This window comes from Solea solea, chromosome 3 (assembly GCF_958295425.1).
Source record: "Solea solea chromosome 3, fSolSol10.1, whole genome shotgun sequence".
Lineage (NCBI taxonomy): Eukaryota > Metazoa > Chordata > Actinopteri > Pleuronectiformes > Soleidae > Solea > Solea solea.
This window is the reverse complement of record NC_081136.1, coordinates 26760326-26777849: the sequence shown is the minus strand read 5'-3', so window position 1 is coordinate 26777849 and position 17524 is coordinate 26760326. Positions and strand designations below refer to the sequence as shown.

At 39.2% G+C, this 17524-nt stretch overlaps 1 protein-coding gene across 3 annotated transcripts; it reads left to right on the top strand.

Moving 5' to 3' along the window:
- The first annotated feature begins 8175 nt into the window (after positions 1-8175).
- pfkfb3 (6-phosphofructo-2-kinase/fructose-2,6-biphosphatase 3) lies at positions 8176-15776 on the top strand. 3 transcript variants are annotated; one of them, XM_058626031.1, is made up of 15 exons: positions 8176-8473; positions 10103-10231; positions 10349-10445; positions 10547-10613; positions 10706-10780; positions 10875-10931; positions 11025-11149; positions 11239-11446; positions 11562-11708; positions 11801-11905; positions 12112-12241; positions 12344-12471; positions 12623-12811; positions 13000-13022; positions 13513-14590. In XM_058626031.1, exons 1-15 carry the CDS (start codon positions 8392-8394, stop codon positions 13565-13567), a joined length of 1617 nt encoding a protein of 538 aa, XP_058482014.1. In that variant the 5' UTR covers positions 8176-8391; the 3' UTR covers positions 13568-14590. The 3 variants fall into 3 exon arrangements, with proteins under 3 accessions (XP_058482014.1, XP_058482013.1, XP_058482012.1); XM_058626030.1 differs by lacking the exon at positions 13513-14590 and adding an exon at positions 14624-15776 and having other exon boundaries at positions 8178-8473; XM_058626029.1 differs by lacking the exons at positions 13000-13022; positions 13513-14590 and adding an exon at positions 14624-15775 and having other exon boundaries at positions 8180-8473.
- The last annotated feature ends 1748 nt before the right edge of the window (positions 15777-17524 follow it).

Sequence of the window (17524 nt, the reverse complement as noted above, 5' to 3'; positions counted from 1 at the left end):
ACAAATGTCATAGTATAGTAAGGCGTCTAAAATCGGTCAAAACAGTCATAGTATAGTACGTCCTCCAAAATCGGTCAAAAAAGTCATAGTATAGTATGTCGTCCAAAATCGGTCAAGAAAGTCATAGTATAGTATGTCGTCCAAAATCACCTAAAAATGTCATAGTATAGTATGTCGTCCAAAATCACCAAAAAAATTCATAGTATAGTATGTCGTCCAAAATCGGTCAAAAAAGTCATAGTATAGTATGTCGTCCAAAATCACCAAAAAAAGTCATGGTATGTCATAGTATAGTAAGGCGTCCAAAATGAGACAAAAAATGTCATAGTATAGTAAGGCCTCCAAAAAGAGACAAAAATGTCATAGTATAGTAAGGCGTCCAAAATCGGTCAAAACAGTCATAGTATAGTATGTCGTCCAAAATAGGTCAAAACAGTCATAGTATAGTATGTCGTCCAAAATCGGTCAAAAAAGTCATAGTATAGTATGTCGTCCAAAATGTGACAAAAATGTCATAGTATAGTAAGGTGTCCAAAATCGGCAAAAAAGTCATAGTATAGTATGTCGTCCAAAATAGGTCAAAAAAGTCATAGTATAGTATGTCGTCCAAAATCACTAAAAAAGTCATAGTATAGTATGTCGTCCAAAATGTGACAAAAACGTCATAGTATAGTAAGGTGTCCAAAATGTGACAAAAATGTCATAGTATAGTAAGGCGTCCAAAATGAGACAAAAAATGTCATAGTATAGTAAGGCCTCTAAAAAGAGACAAAAATGTCATAGTATAGTAAGGCGTCCAAAATCGGTCAAAACAGTCATAGTATAGTATGTCCTCCAAAATCGGTCAAAAAAGTCATAGTATAGTATGTCGTCCAAAATCGGTCAAAAAAGTCATAGTATAGTATGTCGTCCAAAATGTGACAAAAATGTCATAGTATAGTAAGGTGTCCAAAATGTGACACAAATGTCATAGTATAGTAAGGCGTCTAAAATCGGTCAAAACAGTCATAGTATAGTATGTCCTCCAAAATCGGTCAAAAAAGTCATAGTATAGTATGTCGTCCAAAATCGGTCAAGAAAGTCATAGTATAGTATGTCGTCCAAAATCACCAACAAAGTCATAGTATTGTATGTCGTCCAAAATCGGTCAAAAAAGTCATAGTATAGTATGTCGTCCAAAATCAGTCAAGAAAGTCATAGTATAGTATGTCGTCCAAAATCACCTAAAAAAGTCATAGTATAGTATGTCGTCCAAAATCACCAAAAAAAGTCATAGCATTGTATGTCGTCCAAAATCGGTCAAACAAATCATAGTATAGTATGTCGTCCAAAATGTGACAAAAATGTCAGAGTATAGTAAGGCGTCCAAAATCGGTCAAAAAAGTCATAGTATTGTATGTCGTCCAAAATGTGACAAAAATGTCATAGTATAGTAAGGTGTCCAAAATGTGACACAAATGTCATAGTATAGTAAGGCGTCCAAAATCGGTCAAAACAGTCATAGTATAGTATGTCCTCCAAAATCGGTCAAAAAAGTCATAGTATAGTATGTCGTCCAAAATAGGTCAAAAAAGTCATAGTATAGTATGTCGTCCAAAATCACCAAAAAGTCATAGTATAGTATGTCGTCCAAAATAGGTCGAAAAAGTCATAGTATAGTAAGGTGTCCAAAATGTGACAAAAATGTCATAGTATAGTAAGGCGTCCAAAATGAGACAAAAAATGTCATAGTATAGTAAGGCCTCTAAAAAGAGACAAAAATGTCATAGTATAGTAAGGCGTCCAAAATCGGTCAAAACAGTCATAGTATAGTATGTCGTCCAAAATCGGTCAAAAAAGTCATAGTATAGTATGTCGTCCAAAATCGGTCAAAAAAGTCATAGTATAGTATGTCGTCCAAAATGTGACAAAAATGTCATAGTATAGTAAGGTGTCCAAAATGTGACACAAATGTCATAGTATAGTAAGGCGTCTAAAATCGGTCAGAAAAGTCATAGTATAGTATGTCGTCCAAAATCGGTCAAGAAAGTCATAGTATAGTATGTCGTCCAAAATCACCTAAACATGTCATAGTATAGTATGTCGTCCAAGATCACCAAAAAAATTCATAGTATAGTATGTCGTCCAAAATCGGTCAAAAAAGTCATAGTATAGTATGTCGTCCAAAATGTGACAAAAATGTCATAGTATAGTAAGGCCTCCAAAAAGAGACAAAAATGTCATAGTATAGTATGTCGTCCAAAATGTGACAAAAATGTCATAGTATAGTAAGGTCTCCAAAATGTGACAAAAATGTCATAGTATAGTAAGGCCTCCAAAAAGAGACAAAAATGTCATAGTATAGTATGTCGTCCAAAATGTGACAAAAATGTCATAGTATATAGTAAGGCGTCCAAATTTGACAAAAATGTCATAGTATGGTTAGGTGTCCAAAATGAGACAAAAAAGTCATAGTATAGTATGTCGTCCAAAATCACCAAAAAAAAGTCATGGTATAGTATGTCGTCCAAAATCACCAAAAAAAGTCATGGTATGTCATAGTATAGTAAGGCGTCCAAAATGAGACAAAAATGTCATAGTATAGTAAGGTGTCCAAAATGTGACACAAATGTCATAGTATAGTAAGGCGTCTAAAATCGGTCAAAACAGTCATAGTATAGTACGTCCTCCAAAATCGGTCAAAAAAGTCATAGTATAGTATGTCGTCCAAAATCGGTCAAGAAAGTCATAGTATAGTATGTCGTCCAAAATCACCTAAAAATGTCATAGTATAGTATGTCGTCCAAAATCACCAAAAAAATTCATAGTATAGTATGTCGTCCAAAATCGGTCAAAAAAGTCATAGTATAGTATGTCGTCCAAAATCACCAAAAAAAGTCATGGTATGTCATAGTATAGTAAGGCGTCCAAAATGAGACAAAAAATGTCATAGTATAGTAAGGCCTCCAAAAAGAGACAAAAATGTCATAGTATAGTAAGGCGTCCAAAATCGGTCAAAACAGTCATAGTATAGTATGTCGTCCAAAATAGGTCAAAACAGTCATAGTATAGTATGTCGTCCAAAATCGGTCAAAAAAGTCATAGTATAGTATGTCGTCCAAAATGTGACAAAAATGTCATAGTATAGTAAGGTGTCCAAAATCGGCAAAAAAGTCATAGTATAGTATGTCGTCCAAAATAGGTCAAAAAAGTCATAGTATAGTATGTCGTCCAAAATCACTAAAAAAGTCATAGTATAGTATGTCGTCCAAAATGTGACAAAAATGTCATAGTATAGTAAGGTGTCCAAAATGTGACAAAAATGTCATAGTATAGTAAGGCGTCCAAAATGAGACAAAAAATGTCATAGTATAGTAAGGCCTCTAAAAAGAGACAAAAATGTCATAGTATAGTAAGGCGTCCAAAATCGGTCAAAACAGTCATAGTATAGTATGTCCTCCAAAATCGGTCAAAAAAGTCATAGTATAGTATGTCGTCCAAAATCGGTCAAAAAAGTCATAGTATAGTATGTCGTCCAAAATGTGACAAAAATGTCATAGTATAGTAAGGTGTCCAAAATGTGACACAAATGTCATAGTATAGTAAGGCGTCTAAAATCGGTCAAAACAGTCATAGTATAGTATGTCCTCCAAAATCGGTCAAAAAAGTCATAGTATAGTATGTCGTCCAAAATCGGTCAAGAAAGTCATAGTATAGTATGTCGTCCAAAATCACCAAAAAAGTCATAGTATTGTATGTCGTCCAAAATCGGTCAAAAAAGTCATAGTATAGTATGTCGTCCAAAATCAGTCAAGAAAGTCATAGTATAGTATGTCGTCCAAAATCACCTAAAAAAGTCATAGTATAGTATGTCGTCCAAAATCACCAAAAAAAGTCATAGCATTGTATGTCGTCCAAAATCGGTCAAACAAATCATAGTATAGTATGTCGTCCAAAATGTGACAAAAATGTCATAGTATAGTAAGGCGTCCAAAATCGGTCAAAAAAGTCATAGTATTGTATGTCGTCCAAAATGTGACAAAAATGTCATAGTATAGTAAGGTGTCCAAAATGTGACACAAATGTCATAGTATAGTAAGGCGTCCAAAATCGGTCAAAACAGTCATAGTATAGTATGTCATCCAAAATCGGTCAAAAACGTCATAGTATAGTATGTTGTCTAAAATCACCAAAAAAAGTCATAGTATAGTATGTCGTCCAAAATCGGTCAAAACTTATGGTATAGTATGTCGTCCTAACTCACCCAAAAAAGTCATAGTCACCCAAAATCATAGGGCATATAAATGATCATAGTATATATAATAAGGCATAAAAAGCTCATAGTGTAGTCAGGCATATAAATGATTATAGTATAGTAAAGCCTATAAATTGTTATTGTATAAAAAGGCATAAAAAGGTCATACTAAGCATATAAATCATCATAGTATAAAAAGGCCTAAAAAGGTCATACTATAGTAAGCATATGAATATTCATAGCATGATAATTCATAGTATTGGCAAATCATCATATTGATTATTATTATGGCATTGTTTGACAATAAAAAAAATCGTAAGACAAATGATAATGTATAGCTTAGTGTATCTTATCATTTATTATAGTGCATATGTATACATATATTTATATATATAGTATATATACAGTATATAAGGTCATATAATAAATGTTCATAGTATAAAAACATATCCATCATTAAATATAATACAGGGAAAACATAAAATATGATAGTATAATGTTCACATAAACATGGTCATAGTATTAAGTCATAAAAATGTTAATATATAGTAAGTCATACTTAAGCCACAACACACCTTCACACAATGACAGCCAACCATGTCTGTCTGAAACCCCTGGGAAAAACAAGCAGACAGTGTCTGGTCTGAATCATTTCCCTGTATAGAACATGTGTTCTGACAGGGCGAGGTGAAAAAACCATCTGGGTAAATATTTGGAGACGGTGTGTGTGAATCCACACACTCGCTGCATTTAATGAGTATCATCACTGCCTTCCATAAATATAAAAAATGAGTAATGAAGAGGAAATGACTGCTAATGACTTCTGTTTTACTCCTGCCTCTGTTTTCTGTGTATTCTATCCCTCACTTGTAAACCAGACGCACATCTGCGTCCAAAAATAAGTAAATGACAGTGCATTTCACACAGTGTGAAGACTTAATCCACTGCTCTCTCTCAAATTGTTTTATTTCCTTACACCTGGCAAGGCAAGATTATAACAGCCTGACTGCGAAGTGCAAGGGAGATAACTTTATCCTCCAAAGACCTAGAAACTGCATCCGTGTTTCTAAACTTTATCTTCCCCCTGTCTCACTATCAGAACAAATACACCACACAAACCCAGTTTTTATAAAAAAAAACAATACTTTATATTGAGAGAAAGGATCACAGTGTGACGTGTGACACCTGAACGTCACAACCACACATGACACAGCTGCTCTCTTTTGTCTCACAGCAGCTCCTTGTCCTGTTGGGTTTGTCACTCTGATTAATAAACTCCATTAGGTAAACAGGATTTAGGTTTTGGGCAAAAGGTTAGAGAGAGTTCAGTGTGTGTTCACAGTGCAAGTCCAGACTGAGGCAACACCGGCATTTGGTAACCCCGGTAATGTGTCTGTTAAGACTGTATCTACACGTCACCATGAATCCTTACAAATGTAAGGATTCATCATTTTTTTTTTTTTTTACAAAGTACCAAAAATGGAGGTCAGTAAAGGCAGGGATGTGGAGCACTTTACAACTATATATATGCACATTAAAAAGACACTTATCGTAAAAATAAATAAATAAATAAATGAAAGGCTCGGGTTTTCATCTTCTTATTGCCTCCATATTTCTTTTTAATTATATTCTCCTTTTTCTTTTTTATTTCTTGGATTCATTTGTTTTTAACTACTTGTCATAAAATCTATCTATAATTCCGTTGTCTTGTACTTAGTATTCTATTCTGAAACTGAGACGTCCAAGTTTAAAAAAAAAAAAAAAAAAAAAAAATGTTTTTTGGGGAAATAGTAGTTTAACAATGGGTAACTACGACAGAGTAATAGCCACATTGAGAAAAAATGTCTTAATTGACAAGAATAAAGTCGTTAATTAACAAGATTATTCTCGTAAATTAAGAGTCGTAATGTTCTCACCTGTTGTTTTAGAAGAGGAGAGTTGTTAAAATGAGGGCCGTGCCGAAAAGTGACTGCACCCTATAACTCTTTATTGCAAGGAGTGATATTGACCACATTCACTGTACATGCACCTGGTTTCCTCTACTGTTTATGCTGAAAAGACATAGAATGTAACCCCTACCAATCCAGAGTTAAACCCCATAACTCTTTATTGCAAGGAGTGATATGTGACATTTAAGGGCTTCACTGCTTGGCTTCCGACTGAGCTATAGACATAGACCTACAGTATGTCTGATTGTAAAGGCTGCATCTTTAGGTTTCATTAAAAATAATTATGTCGCCAACATTTTCCATTCGGGAGATAGACGCGAACAGCAATACTTTACCCCGGCTGAACCTGTAGGCTCCCTAAAACCTGGGTTTGCTCAGTGAGCAGAACAGTTTAATAAACGTTAAACCTTACCTGCTAACTGTTGCACTCTCGCCTTTTCTCATTTCGTTCTTCTTCTTCTTTTGATTTTCTCGTTTCATTTAGACCTACTTCCGTTACGACTTTATCCTCGTAAATTTAAGAGATTAATCTCATAAATTAACGACTTTATTCTCGTTAATTAACAACTTTAATCTCGTAAATTAAGACTTTATTCTCGTAGTCTGTGATTTTTTTTTCTCAACGTGGCCCTAATACTCTGTTGTAGGTAACAGAGGTCTCCAAAATAAAACGCTGACCTTAGATTTAAATGTATTTTTATTAATCTGTTATTATTGCTGTTGTTATTTACTTTTACTTATGCACTTTTGATGTTTACTGTTTAATCTGCCTCTATTTTAGTGTTTGTGTACAGAAAGGGATTTTACATCACTTACTGTTATACTAAGACACACACAGAGACTCCTGTGCAGCTGATTGTCTTAATCAGCATCATTTATACTCATTTTTACAAAGGTCAGAATGTAACCTGACCTTTGCATGTAATTATAAGTTGCATACTGTGGCTTTAATAAAAATGAGATACAACTGAATGCATTAGTGTCTGGGGAGTCTTTGGTAACTAAGGACATGTTTGGCCTTTCAACCACATCACATCAATCACATCATGTTGTGTGTCATTTCACCCACTGTGACTCAATGGACAGCCCAGTTGACTGGAAGGAGGCAGAGAGAGAGAGCGAGAGAGAAAGAGGTGATGTGAGGATCTGCACGTTCAACTCTGTCTGAAGAAACCGCAGCAGATCCTCCCTGATGCTGCAACAGGAACATACCACTACTGCTAATGAAGCTTAAACTACACCACACACATCACTCTCTCTGTTTAAACACCACATTTCTGCAAGATTTACTTTTTATTACTATTTATTTAGCAGGTTTTAATCGTAAACATGGACATAAAAAGTCCGTCCACATATTTCTTTCATTACCACCACTTTCAGAAGGTGCATATTTCTCTATAAAAAAATGCAGTTGGGAATGCTGGATGTCCTCGCACCGCGTGCGTTCATTGTGCAATCACCGACACCTTCTTTTAGATCAAAGCTCTGTCCGTGATGATCCGCCGCCTTCATTCTTTTCCCATGAGAGAAGAACAAAAAAATGCTGAGAAAAGTTTCACTTTCCAAAATAAATAAATAAAAATCCAAACATTCGGAACTGTGTCCTGAACGAGCCAAACGATTTGATGTATAAATACTTAATATAACAACAACAACAACAACACTATAAATATTATTATTATTATTATTATTATTATTATTATTATTATTAATAATAGTAATAATAATAATGATAATAAGAAAACCTTCCGTCCATGGTGTTTTATGAGTTGGGACGTCCCAACTCATAAAACACAAAGATCCCCTAAAACTCATGTGACGCTTCATTCCTGTAATAATAATAAACAATTGCAGAATCAAATGTAAAACTGTAAATGATTAACTGAGTTTGCCACAGAGCGGCGCTGTGGCCGCTTCAGCGTGAGTGTGAATGATTAGCGTGCGTTCTGTCACTGCAGTCACGTGGTTTCCCGGCCGGGCGGTGTGCTATGGTTAAATAGCGGATGTGCACTTCAGACCGGCAGATTATCAGCTCAACGTGTCCTGTGGACGTCCTGAACGGACCGACTATTTGCCCTTGAACGGACGAGACTCTTATACTTCAACCTGCGGCGGGACAGACTCGTCAACCGTCTCTTTTCTTTTTGAAAAACCTTTATTCATTTTTTAATAAAAGCGTGTTCTGCGCAGCTCTCGAGGTCCCGAGGAATGCCCAGAGAGCTGACACAGAACAGGATCCAAAAGATCTGGGTTCCCACCAAGGATGACAAGCCGGCGGCGCCCCGCAGAGGTACGCCCCATGAAATTATTTCACCCTTTTCCTGAAATTACGTACTATTGTATCTCTGCAGACTCACAGCGACAGTTTTAACACGTCGTTATTTTTACGAGACAAAGAATGTTGGCCATTCCTATGGCTAAAATGACCGCTGCTACTGTTTTAAGTTAACATTTCCACACTACGCTCGTAATAACGGCTGAACAGGAAATGTTGCTTTTAACATTTTAACTCCAGTTAACCTCTAATATTTCCTGTATCACAGTGTTCGCCGCACATGTTCTACACCGGCTTTTTTTTATGACTCAGTGGTGGCGTTCATTAGCATGTGCGACACGTTCCGTCTCTCCTCCGAGCGAGCGTGACGAAAGCCGGCTCACCATGGTAACCGAGATTCCCCGCAACCTGCGCGAGATGCTATTGTACCGGCGCCGCTTTCTTATTGGTCCGCCGGCAGCGCGTGGACATGGGGCGACCCCCTGTCTCGCGACAGGCGGTACGGAGAGGAGAGATTACACAGGGTGGAGACGAAAGATGGAGGATGTGGGTTTAGAAAAAGAAGCAGTTTTCAAATTACTGAGAATTTACTGTCAATGAGCGGCAGTTATCTGCTCTGACGTGTTTTCTCTCAAACGTTGTGTCACATTCGGCTGAAAGCATAACACTAAAATAACAGATTTTGTACTGAATCTAACCCTATATATGTATGTGTATATATATGCATGTGTGTATGTGTATATATGTATATATATGTATGTATATATATATATATATATACATTCATATATGAGGGGTTGCAGCACATCTCGATTCACATTTGTCATTTTATTCTTAGCTGCTGCTCATCTATTATTGATGGGATACTGATCAATGAAGAAGAAAAAGCACACTTTCTATGATGGAGGCTTTTTGTAGCAATCATTTCCGAAATTAAATCTTTGTGGATGTACCTTTCATTTCTTTTTCCTGACGAGGAGAACATGAGTGCCACAAGGTATGGATGCTAACAGCGCAGGTGTGAAGAAAGGTGGATTAAAGGAGAGCGAAGATGTTGGGGAATGTATGAGCATCGATTTACAGCTTGATCCGTTTTTCTGCTTTTGTGTTGGAAACGAGAAGCAACGCAGAAAGGTAGCATTAATAAGAGTGAGTTAATTATCAGACTGCAGCAATGGTGAGGGAAAAGTACAGGCAACATTGTGGGAAAAAAAAACCTCTCTACAGTTTGCATTTACTGCTCCAGCCACAAACCCAGTGACCTACAACACATGCCATGATTTGTGCATATTCAACCAACACCCGGCATTTCTCTGCCCACTGTAGCAGCCTCATGCAGTGACGTAGTGTATGATAGGAAAACCTCCATGGGCCTCAGGGCTGCCAATACAGCTTATGTGGTGAACTGAACACAACAATGCAGAGAAGTGGGTCAGACGTGCAGGGAAGTGAAAGGAAAGTCTGCCAGTTCCAGACAGTCATGTGTGGAGATAAAAGCAGGGATGATACTAAAGGTCAGTGGTTCAGGAGAGTGACACTCTCTGTGTGGCCAGTTAGTAGTAGAGTTAAAGTTACAATATTGTAGGATGGTAAATCTGCATTTGCTCTTTTTTGCTTAGAAACAAATATCTCCCCTCTCCACAGCAACGGGTGCCCCCCATTTTGCCAACCCCCAGACCGTCATTGTGATGGTTGGCCTGCCAGCTCGGGGTAAGACGTACATCTCCAAGAAGCTCACCCGCTACCTCAACTGGATCGGCTTACCCACCAAAGGTACATACAAACACACACAGTTTGCTCATAGCTTATCAAAATGTTCCTCCTTGAAAAACAACAGCTCACGTTTAGTTCTCCAGGAGATTGGGTTTAATGTTTGTCTTCTTTTTGTAGTCTTCAACGTGGGAGAGTATCGCAGGGAGGCGGTCAGGAACTACAGCTCCTTTGACTTCTTTAAGCCTGATAATGAATGTGCCGTGAAAATCAGGCAGTAAGTGCCACACTCATTTGACTTTTCTATACATGTTATGTCATTTTTTTTAATAATTGAGAAAAAGATTAAGATTCCTAACACCTTTTTGATTTTTTCAGACAGTGTGCCTTAGCAGCCCTGAGGGATGTCAAATCCTATTTGAAGGACGAGGGAGGTCACGTAGCGGTGAGTTTTCCATCGTTCATCGTGTTTTCTAACATCTGCGGTAATAATGAAAAACCCCTTTGTCTGACTCATACCTGTGTGATGTACTTTAGGTCTTTGATGCTACAAACACAACAAGAGAAAGGCGAGACATGATCCTGACGTTTGGCAATGAGAATGGCTTCAAGGTAAGCGTCGCCACGGTGACGCAAAGAGTCAAGTTCTACAGCATCAGAGCTAAGACTAAGAAGAATTCAAACTGCTTTCCCTTTTTGTGCCCAGATCTTTTTCATCGAGTCTGTGTGCGACGATCCCAGCGTCATTGCGTCAAACATTATGGTGAGAAACGCCATTGTGCTGTATGTTAAACAACTCAAAACTGCTCACAGTTCTCTGGTCTCATGCTGCCTGTCAATTCTCATCTTTGTGCAGGAAGTGAAGGTGTCGTGTCCAGACTATCGGGACTGCAACAAGACAGACGCCATGTTGGATTTCCAGAGGAGAATTGAATGCTACAAAACCAGCTACCAGCCTCTGGACCCCGATCGGCACGACAAGTAAATCCTCCACGTTCGCTCTGACAGGACATCTCCACTGTCACATACAACCTTTTACATGAAGCACTCATCGTGTCCTTTTCCTTCAGGGATCTCTCCTTCATCAAGGTGATTGACGTAGGTCGAAAGTTCCTCGTGAACCGAATCCAGGATCACATCCAGAGTAAGATCGTCTACTACCTGATGAACATCCACATCCAGCCGCGGACCATTTACCTGTGTCGGCACGGCGAGAGCACCGACAACCTGGAGGGACGGCTCGGTGGTGACTCCGGCCTCTCACCACGGGGAAAACAGGTATGAACAACATGACAGGGGCGTGAAAGAGATGATAAAAATCAGTGGTTCACAAGCTCAGAAACATTGCAATCAATAGTCACAAGGGTTTAATACCATCTCCTTCCTGCTGCAGTTTTCTGTTGCGCTGGCTCGGTTTGTGGAGGAGCAACAGCAGCAGGATCTGAAGGTCTGGACCAGTCAGCTGTGTCGCAGCATCCAGACCGCCGAGCACCTGGGAGGTCCGTACGAACAGTGGAAGGCGCTCAATGAGATCGATGCTGTGAGTGTCACATAAACACAAACACACTATTGAAACGTCATCATGCAACAACAATCACTGCTCACAAAACAAAATATTGTCTTCCTTTTTAGGGGATCTGTGAGGAGATGACGTACGACGAAATGAAGGAGAAGTTCCCAGAAGAGTTTGCTTTGAGAGATGAAGATAAATACTACTATCGCTATCCTGCTGGAGAGGTACACCTACACATCCATATTCCCAAAACACAAAGCATTTAGTTCACTTTAGGCTCAGTTAACAATCATTGTCACAATAGAAAAATGACTTTTTTAATCTCCTATCCAGATTAAGCATTAAACGACATTCCAGAGCTATTTTTGTTTATATAACTACGATCAAATTAACTATCATTAACAAACAAAAACCTCTTTCCTGACTGCAGTCCTACCAGGACCTGGTCCAGCGAGTGGAGCCCGTCATTATGGAGCTTGAGAGGCAGGCGAATGTTCTGGTTATTTGCCACCAGGCCGTCATGCGCTGCCTGCTCGCCTACTTCCTGGACAAGAGCGCAGGTGCTTACCACAAATCCCAGTCAATCCCACGGTTTAACTCAAAAGGATCTTCATGAGATATTTATATTCACAAGTATGTTTTCCTGCCTTTCAATGCACCAGATGAGATGGCGTACCTGAAGTGTCCACTCCACACCGTGCTGAAGCTCACCCCTGTCGCTTATGGCTGCAAAGTGGAGTCCATCTCTTTGAATGTGGACGCAGTCAACACCCACAGAGACAGACCTGAGGTAATGTGATGACTGGGCTTTCTGGGACTTTCTGGTTTACTTTCACTTCCCTTAGAAAGTTTGTGATTGACAGATTCAGGCCATCACACCAGGGTTTTGCTGTAAATAGAAAAATAAACTGAATGTGGAACTTTTGCGCCCCTCCCCGCAGGAGGTCAAGAGAGGTCCTGGCACTTTGATCAGGAGGAACAGCGTGACTCCTCTGACCAGCCCCGAGTCAATCATCAAGAAACCTCGCATCGATGACCTGGACGAAGCTCTGATCCAGGAGATGCCACCGTCTGTTTCCTCTCTGGCCCTCTGCAGCCCCTCACACCTCCCTCTCACCCTGACTGGAAAGGTGGGTTCAAATCACGAGAAGCGGATGCTTCGTGCCTAATTATGACGCTAAAGTTGGCAAAACGTTTTCTCCAGGAGAATCTTCCCATGTCTCCTTTCTGACAGTCTTTGTCTGTATTTTCACTCACTTGTGTCCCGTCCTTTCTTTCCCTTTGCTGCCTCTTCCTCCTCCTCCTCTTCATCTTACAGCACTGGCTGGGCAAAGTTTGCCTGTAAGTATCTGCTCAGTTCAGTGTCTGTCTTCACTATCATCCTCTTGTCTTCCTGTTGCTGTGTCTTTTGTTTACATCGCGTTTAATCTTTCCACATTTCTACAGTATTTCACTGAAATCTGCTCTTGTTCTCACTCCATTCATCAGAAAAATGGAACATACATTAGGGAAATGCCATATAAACAACATAAATTATGTTTTCAGTAACACGGCTTACACTAACTCTGCACTTTCCCAGACTCGTTACATGGGACATTACGTCTTGCATAGTGCAGCACTGTTTCCTGGCTGTGAGGGGGAAAAAGGAAACACACCTCCGCTCCATATTTGTACAGGGGGAAGTCGCTGCCTAGTTTACATTCCTGTGATTCCTGTGTGCTGACGTCACCGCTGTCTGCTTGTTACTATACTCCGCTGAATCATGCTCGACTTGTCCTGTTTTTGTTCCTGTGTTTGATCTATTTTTGGCCCCGTCATGTGCTGCTTAAAGACGAACCACACTCCACTATCTGAGAGTGGTTTTGCTCTTAGTCTTCCAAAGGTAAACCAGCTGTAGCGGAGGCTACGCAGCGGCTTCCTAGCGGCTTCACAGCAGCTTCACAGCGGCTTCACAGCAGCTTCACAGCGGCTTCACAGCAGCTTCGTCTCTTACAACTAATCTGCCAACGCAGATCCCGGCTGGTGACTCACAGAAGTTAACTGTAGTCAGCAGGCTCATTTTGGCCAAAACACAGACGTAACAAGCTGAATTTAGCTTCCACTACTACTGCTCTTGTTTTGTGTCGGCTGGGCAATATGGTCCAAAACTTAAAGCACAATAAAAATGATTAAATCAGTCGGTATGAAACTGTCAGAGGAGCTGAGCTGAGCTGAGCTTCTTCTTAATCCATTATATAATCTTTTAAATCACTTTAAACTACTTGATTTACCAGATGTTTTCCATTTTCCTAGTTCTTGCGTGTGACTTTTTGTTCAGTACTTTTACTTTTTTTCAATTTACAAAAAAAAGGTGCTATGTGAATAATGTTTGATTGTAAGACAAGATAATTAACAGCCAATAACAGCTGCTGAACAATTTCCAAAATGGCCTCCAACCTTTGCCTTGTGTCTGCAGTGATAGCAGAAATAACACCAGACATGACTATTCCCGTTTCTTTGTTACATTTGAATAATAAAAGATAAAAGCTCCGAGTTTAACATAAGCAAACAAAAACGGTTTGAAATTCAAACAAAGCTTGTGTGCTATTTTCTGCTGTCCCAGGGGAAAGGTGTGTGCTGCACAGAAGCTTGTCAGCTTCATTTCTAATCACCCGAGGATTAACGTTTGCACAGAAACAACGCAGGCAGAGAATCACTGCGACCTGCTCACACGCTCATGAAGCCGGCGCTAGGTTTTCACATCTTCTAAAAATGTCAAGGAGGTGATGTAACCGGTGGTTTAGAGATTACGTTACATGACGCAGTCAGTGTTGAGGAAGTTTATAAGAGCACTGCTGTTTGTGTAGTTGCCGGCTGGTGTACGTGCTCTACGTCGTCTTCCGTACAGAAGGCGTTGCAAGTCTTTTAACATTTTTTTATTTTATTTCTGTGTTTGTTTGCAGAACTTGAGGAGGAGCTCGTCTGGTCGCCATGACGTCCTGCAGCTCTGCCAATGAAATTGCACCGATGTGTCGCGAGGCTCCAGCGGCCAGCGAGAGTATCACTAATGAACACAAACAAAAACAGCATCTCAGTCGTGGACATCACCTCTTATTGTTTATTGTTTCCCCCCATGTTACTTCAGACAGAGGAGTCTGTGTTTTATAAACTGGGGTGTGTACACCTCATTCAGTTTGAAGGAAGTAATCACACAATTATCAAAATGAAATGGCTTTCAGGGAAACCGGTTAAAAAACCTGACCCTCACACCCAAATCAAATTGTCAACCAGGTGTTCATGTTTGTATTGTTGATGATCAGAGGGAAATCAGATTATGTTTCCACATGTTTTTCCAGAATTTGGCATGTTTTGATTGAATTGACACTACAAAATGAGATGATTTGCACAGAAGGGATATGGATCTCTATTTTAAACCTTTGTTTGGTTTATGCGTCACTGTCTTTTTCTTTTTTCACAATGAAGGGGGTGATTCGTCTTTTTCTTGTTTTGCCATAGAGTGCCTGTAGTGCTTGTTTTTCCAAGCCTGTCACTGCTTCTCTTGCTATTTCTCGTAACTCGATTGCTTGAGGAGAGGCACCACATTTCACCTAATAACTCCACGTCACAGGTCTATTATTTATTTTTTATCTGGTGCAGTTTCAGTGCTAAATTACGTGTCAATTATTTAACAAAGTTCTCTCTTGAGTTCCTTTTGCTGTTGTTGTCCACAGTGCTCACTTATATTTTGTCGACAACAATGCGTGCTGTTAATAATATCCTTGTAAATGTTAGTGTACATACAGGAAAGGACTCTGAAGTGTCTTTTAATGACTGAAGTGTTATAGTTTTTGTACTAATGTGTTGGGACTGAACGCAGAGCGTCTGCTTGGGTCAAAGCTGCTGTAAACTCTTTTGCTCGAGATACTTGAATTTTTTTTTTTTTTAACTATTTTATTATTCTCTTAATTTATTTGTATGTAGATTTTGAACGAGTGCTTGTTTTAATCTGAGTACTATGCATGAAAGAGAGAGAGAGAGAGAGGATGAGATGTTGTTCACTTGACTTTGCTGGACCAATAAATTCACTCCAGAGAAAAAACAATGTTTTTTTTGTTTTGCTTATCGGCACAAAGACAACATCAATATCCTGTTTTCCTCATATGGAGCTAATCTGCAGTGAACACAGCGTGCTCTGGCACTCCTGCCTTTACTATCTTACCATTTACAATAATCATGAGTCCCACTGTGCACTTGCACATGCAGCTTATCAGGATAAGTGACAGTATGTGTCTGTGACTATGTATCAGTACAGTAAAAAAACAACAACAAAAAAACCCCCAGCCCTTTACAACAAGGCTGAAGTGTTGTGATGACAAGTCACAAGAACAGTTGTTATAGCAACAAGTATCAGGACTAGGACTATTTATTATACACAGACACCCAAGTATATGGTAGACAATGTATTTAACACACAGAGAGCACATTCTACAATATATACTGTGATGAAATAAAAAAATCGAAAATGTAATCTACACCAGGTTCTGCATGACTTCTAACCTTGGATCTGGTACCAGGCTGCTGCTGCTGCTGTTGCCATGTTGAATGATTTGAATTATGATCAATATTTAATTTCCTGACAATGGCGGACAGGTGGGCTTCACCTGGCACAGTTGGCTCACAGTGTCAACAACACTCATGCCAGAGCAGCAGCTGAATTTCTGTCATAAAATGACCCTGATATTAAAATAAAAAGTGCGATTGAAGTGGGAGCCTCATGTAGAGGTGAGTGTCCGTGTTCTCTGCAGAGTGAGTCACTGCAATGAAATACATCAGATTTACAGTCAGTGAGTCTGATAATGTTGTAAAAATAGGTCGTTTTTTTTAATTGAGAATGCATTTAATGCCTGCATCTTATGTCTAAAACTGATCTTTAAGTGTGTTTTAAATTAGTTTCTTTCATGAAATATAAGAATTTAAATTCCTCTGATCTAAAAGGATATTTTTTGTCTGTAACTTTCATTTAGCAGTAAAACTCTATCATTGATTATCTGACTTTTATTGTGATAAATATAAATTTAATCTGCTCCAATTACACACTACTTTTCAGATGAATACAAAAGACTTTCCTCTGAATCAGGCTTGTAGAAAAGCTTTGTTCCTTGTTGTTTTACAGTGTTGTAATCTTAACCGATTACTAACATGAACTGGCCTTTTTTTTAGTGCCAGATGGTGCATTCAGTGGCATGCCATTTATTCCTCTCACTCACTTATTTGCTGACTCGCTAATAACATACGCTGTGCAGTCTGGATTTGCCAGGCGAATGTGGTATTTCCTCCGGTCTGAATCGGGCAGACTGAGCATCTTGGCTCAGTCTGTGGCTATGTGACTACTGTCAGCTCCACCACTTACTGCTCCATCACACACACACACACACACACAGAAACACACACACACAGACTCACACTTGCCTATGTGACTCCAGACAGGTTTGCCTTCCCTGAGTTTTATGCCATCACACAAACCCTGAGACCTTTGCACAAGCGTTTAGCTCACACTGACTCACTTCCTCCATGTGTAGTAAGTGTTTATATGCATGTAGTAAGTGTGTGACAGTTTAGAACAGTTTTCATGTTCTGTCCATGTGTGCACAGGTTCTTCCCAGGTTTTCCTGCCTCCTTCCTCAATCCAAAGATTGGCGATTAGGTTAAATGTACATTCTAATCATTTAACCCTCTGTACCCCTTGTATGTTGACCCTGTGATGGATGTTCAGGGTGCACCCCACCTTTCACCCCCTATGTCAGCTGGGATTGACTCCAGCTCCCCCTGCGACCCTCATGTGTAAGATAAAGCGGTAGAAAATT

Bases quoted from the DNA above. Each gene is read 5' to 3' on its own strand.
- pfkfb3 (XM_058626031.1), top strand. From the start codon at position 8,392: ATGCCCAGAGAGCTGACACAGAACAGGATCCAAAAGATCTGGGTTCCC. The intron at 11,709-11,800 runs GTGAGTGTCACA...CTTCCTTTTTAG, and splicing joins CGCTCAATGAGATCGATGCT to GGGATCTGTGAGGAGATGAC. The intron at 12,242-12,343 runs GTGCTTACCACA...TCAATGCACCAG, and splicing joins CTTCCTGGACAAGAGCGCAG to ATGAGATGGCGTACCTGAAG.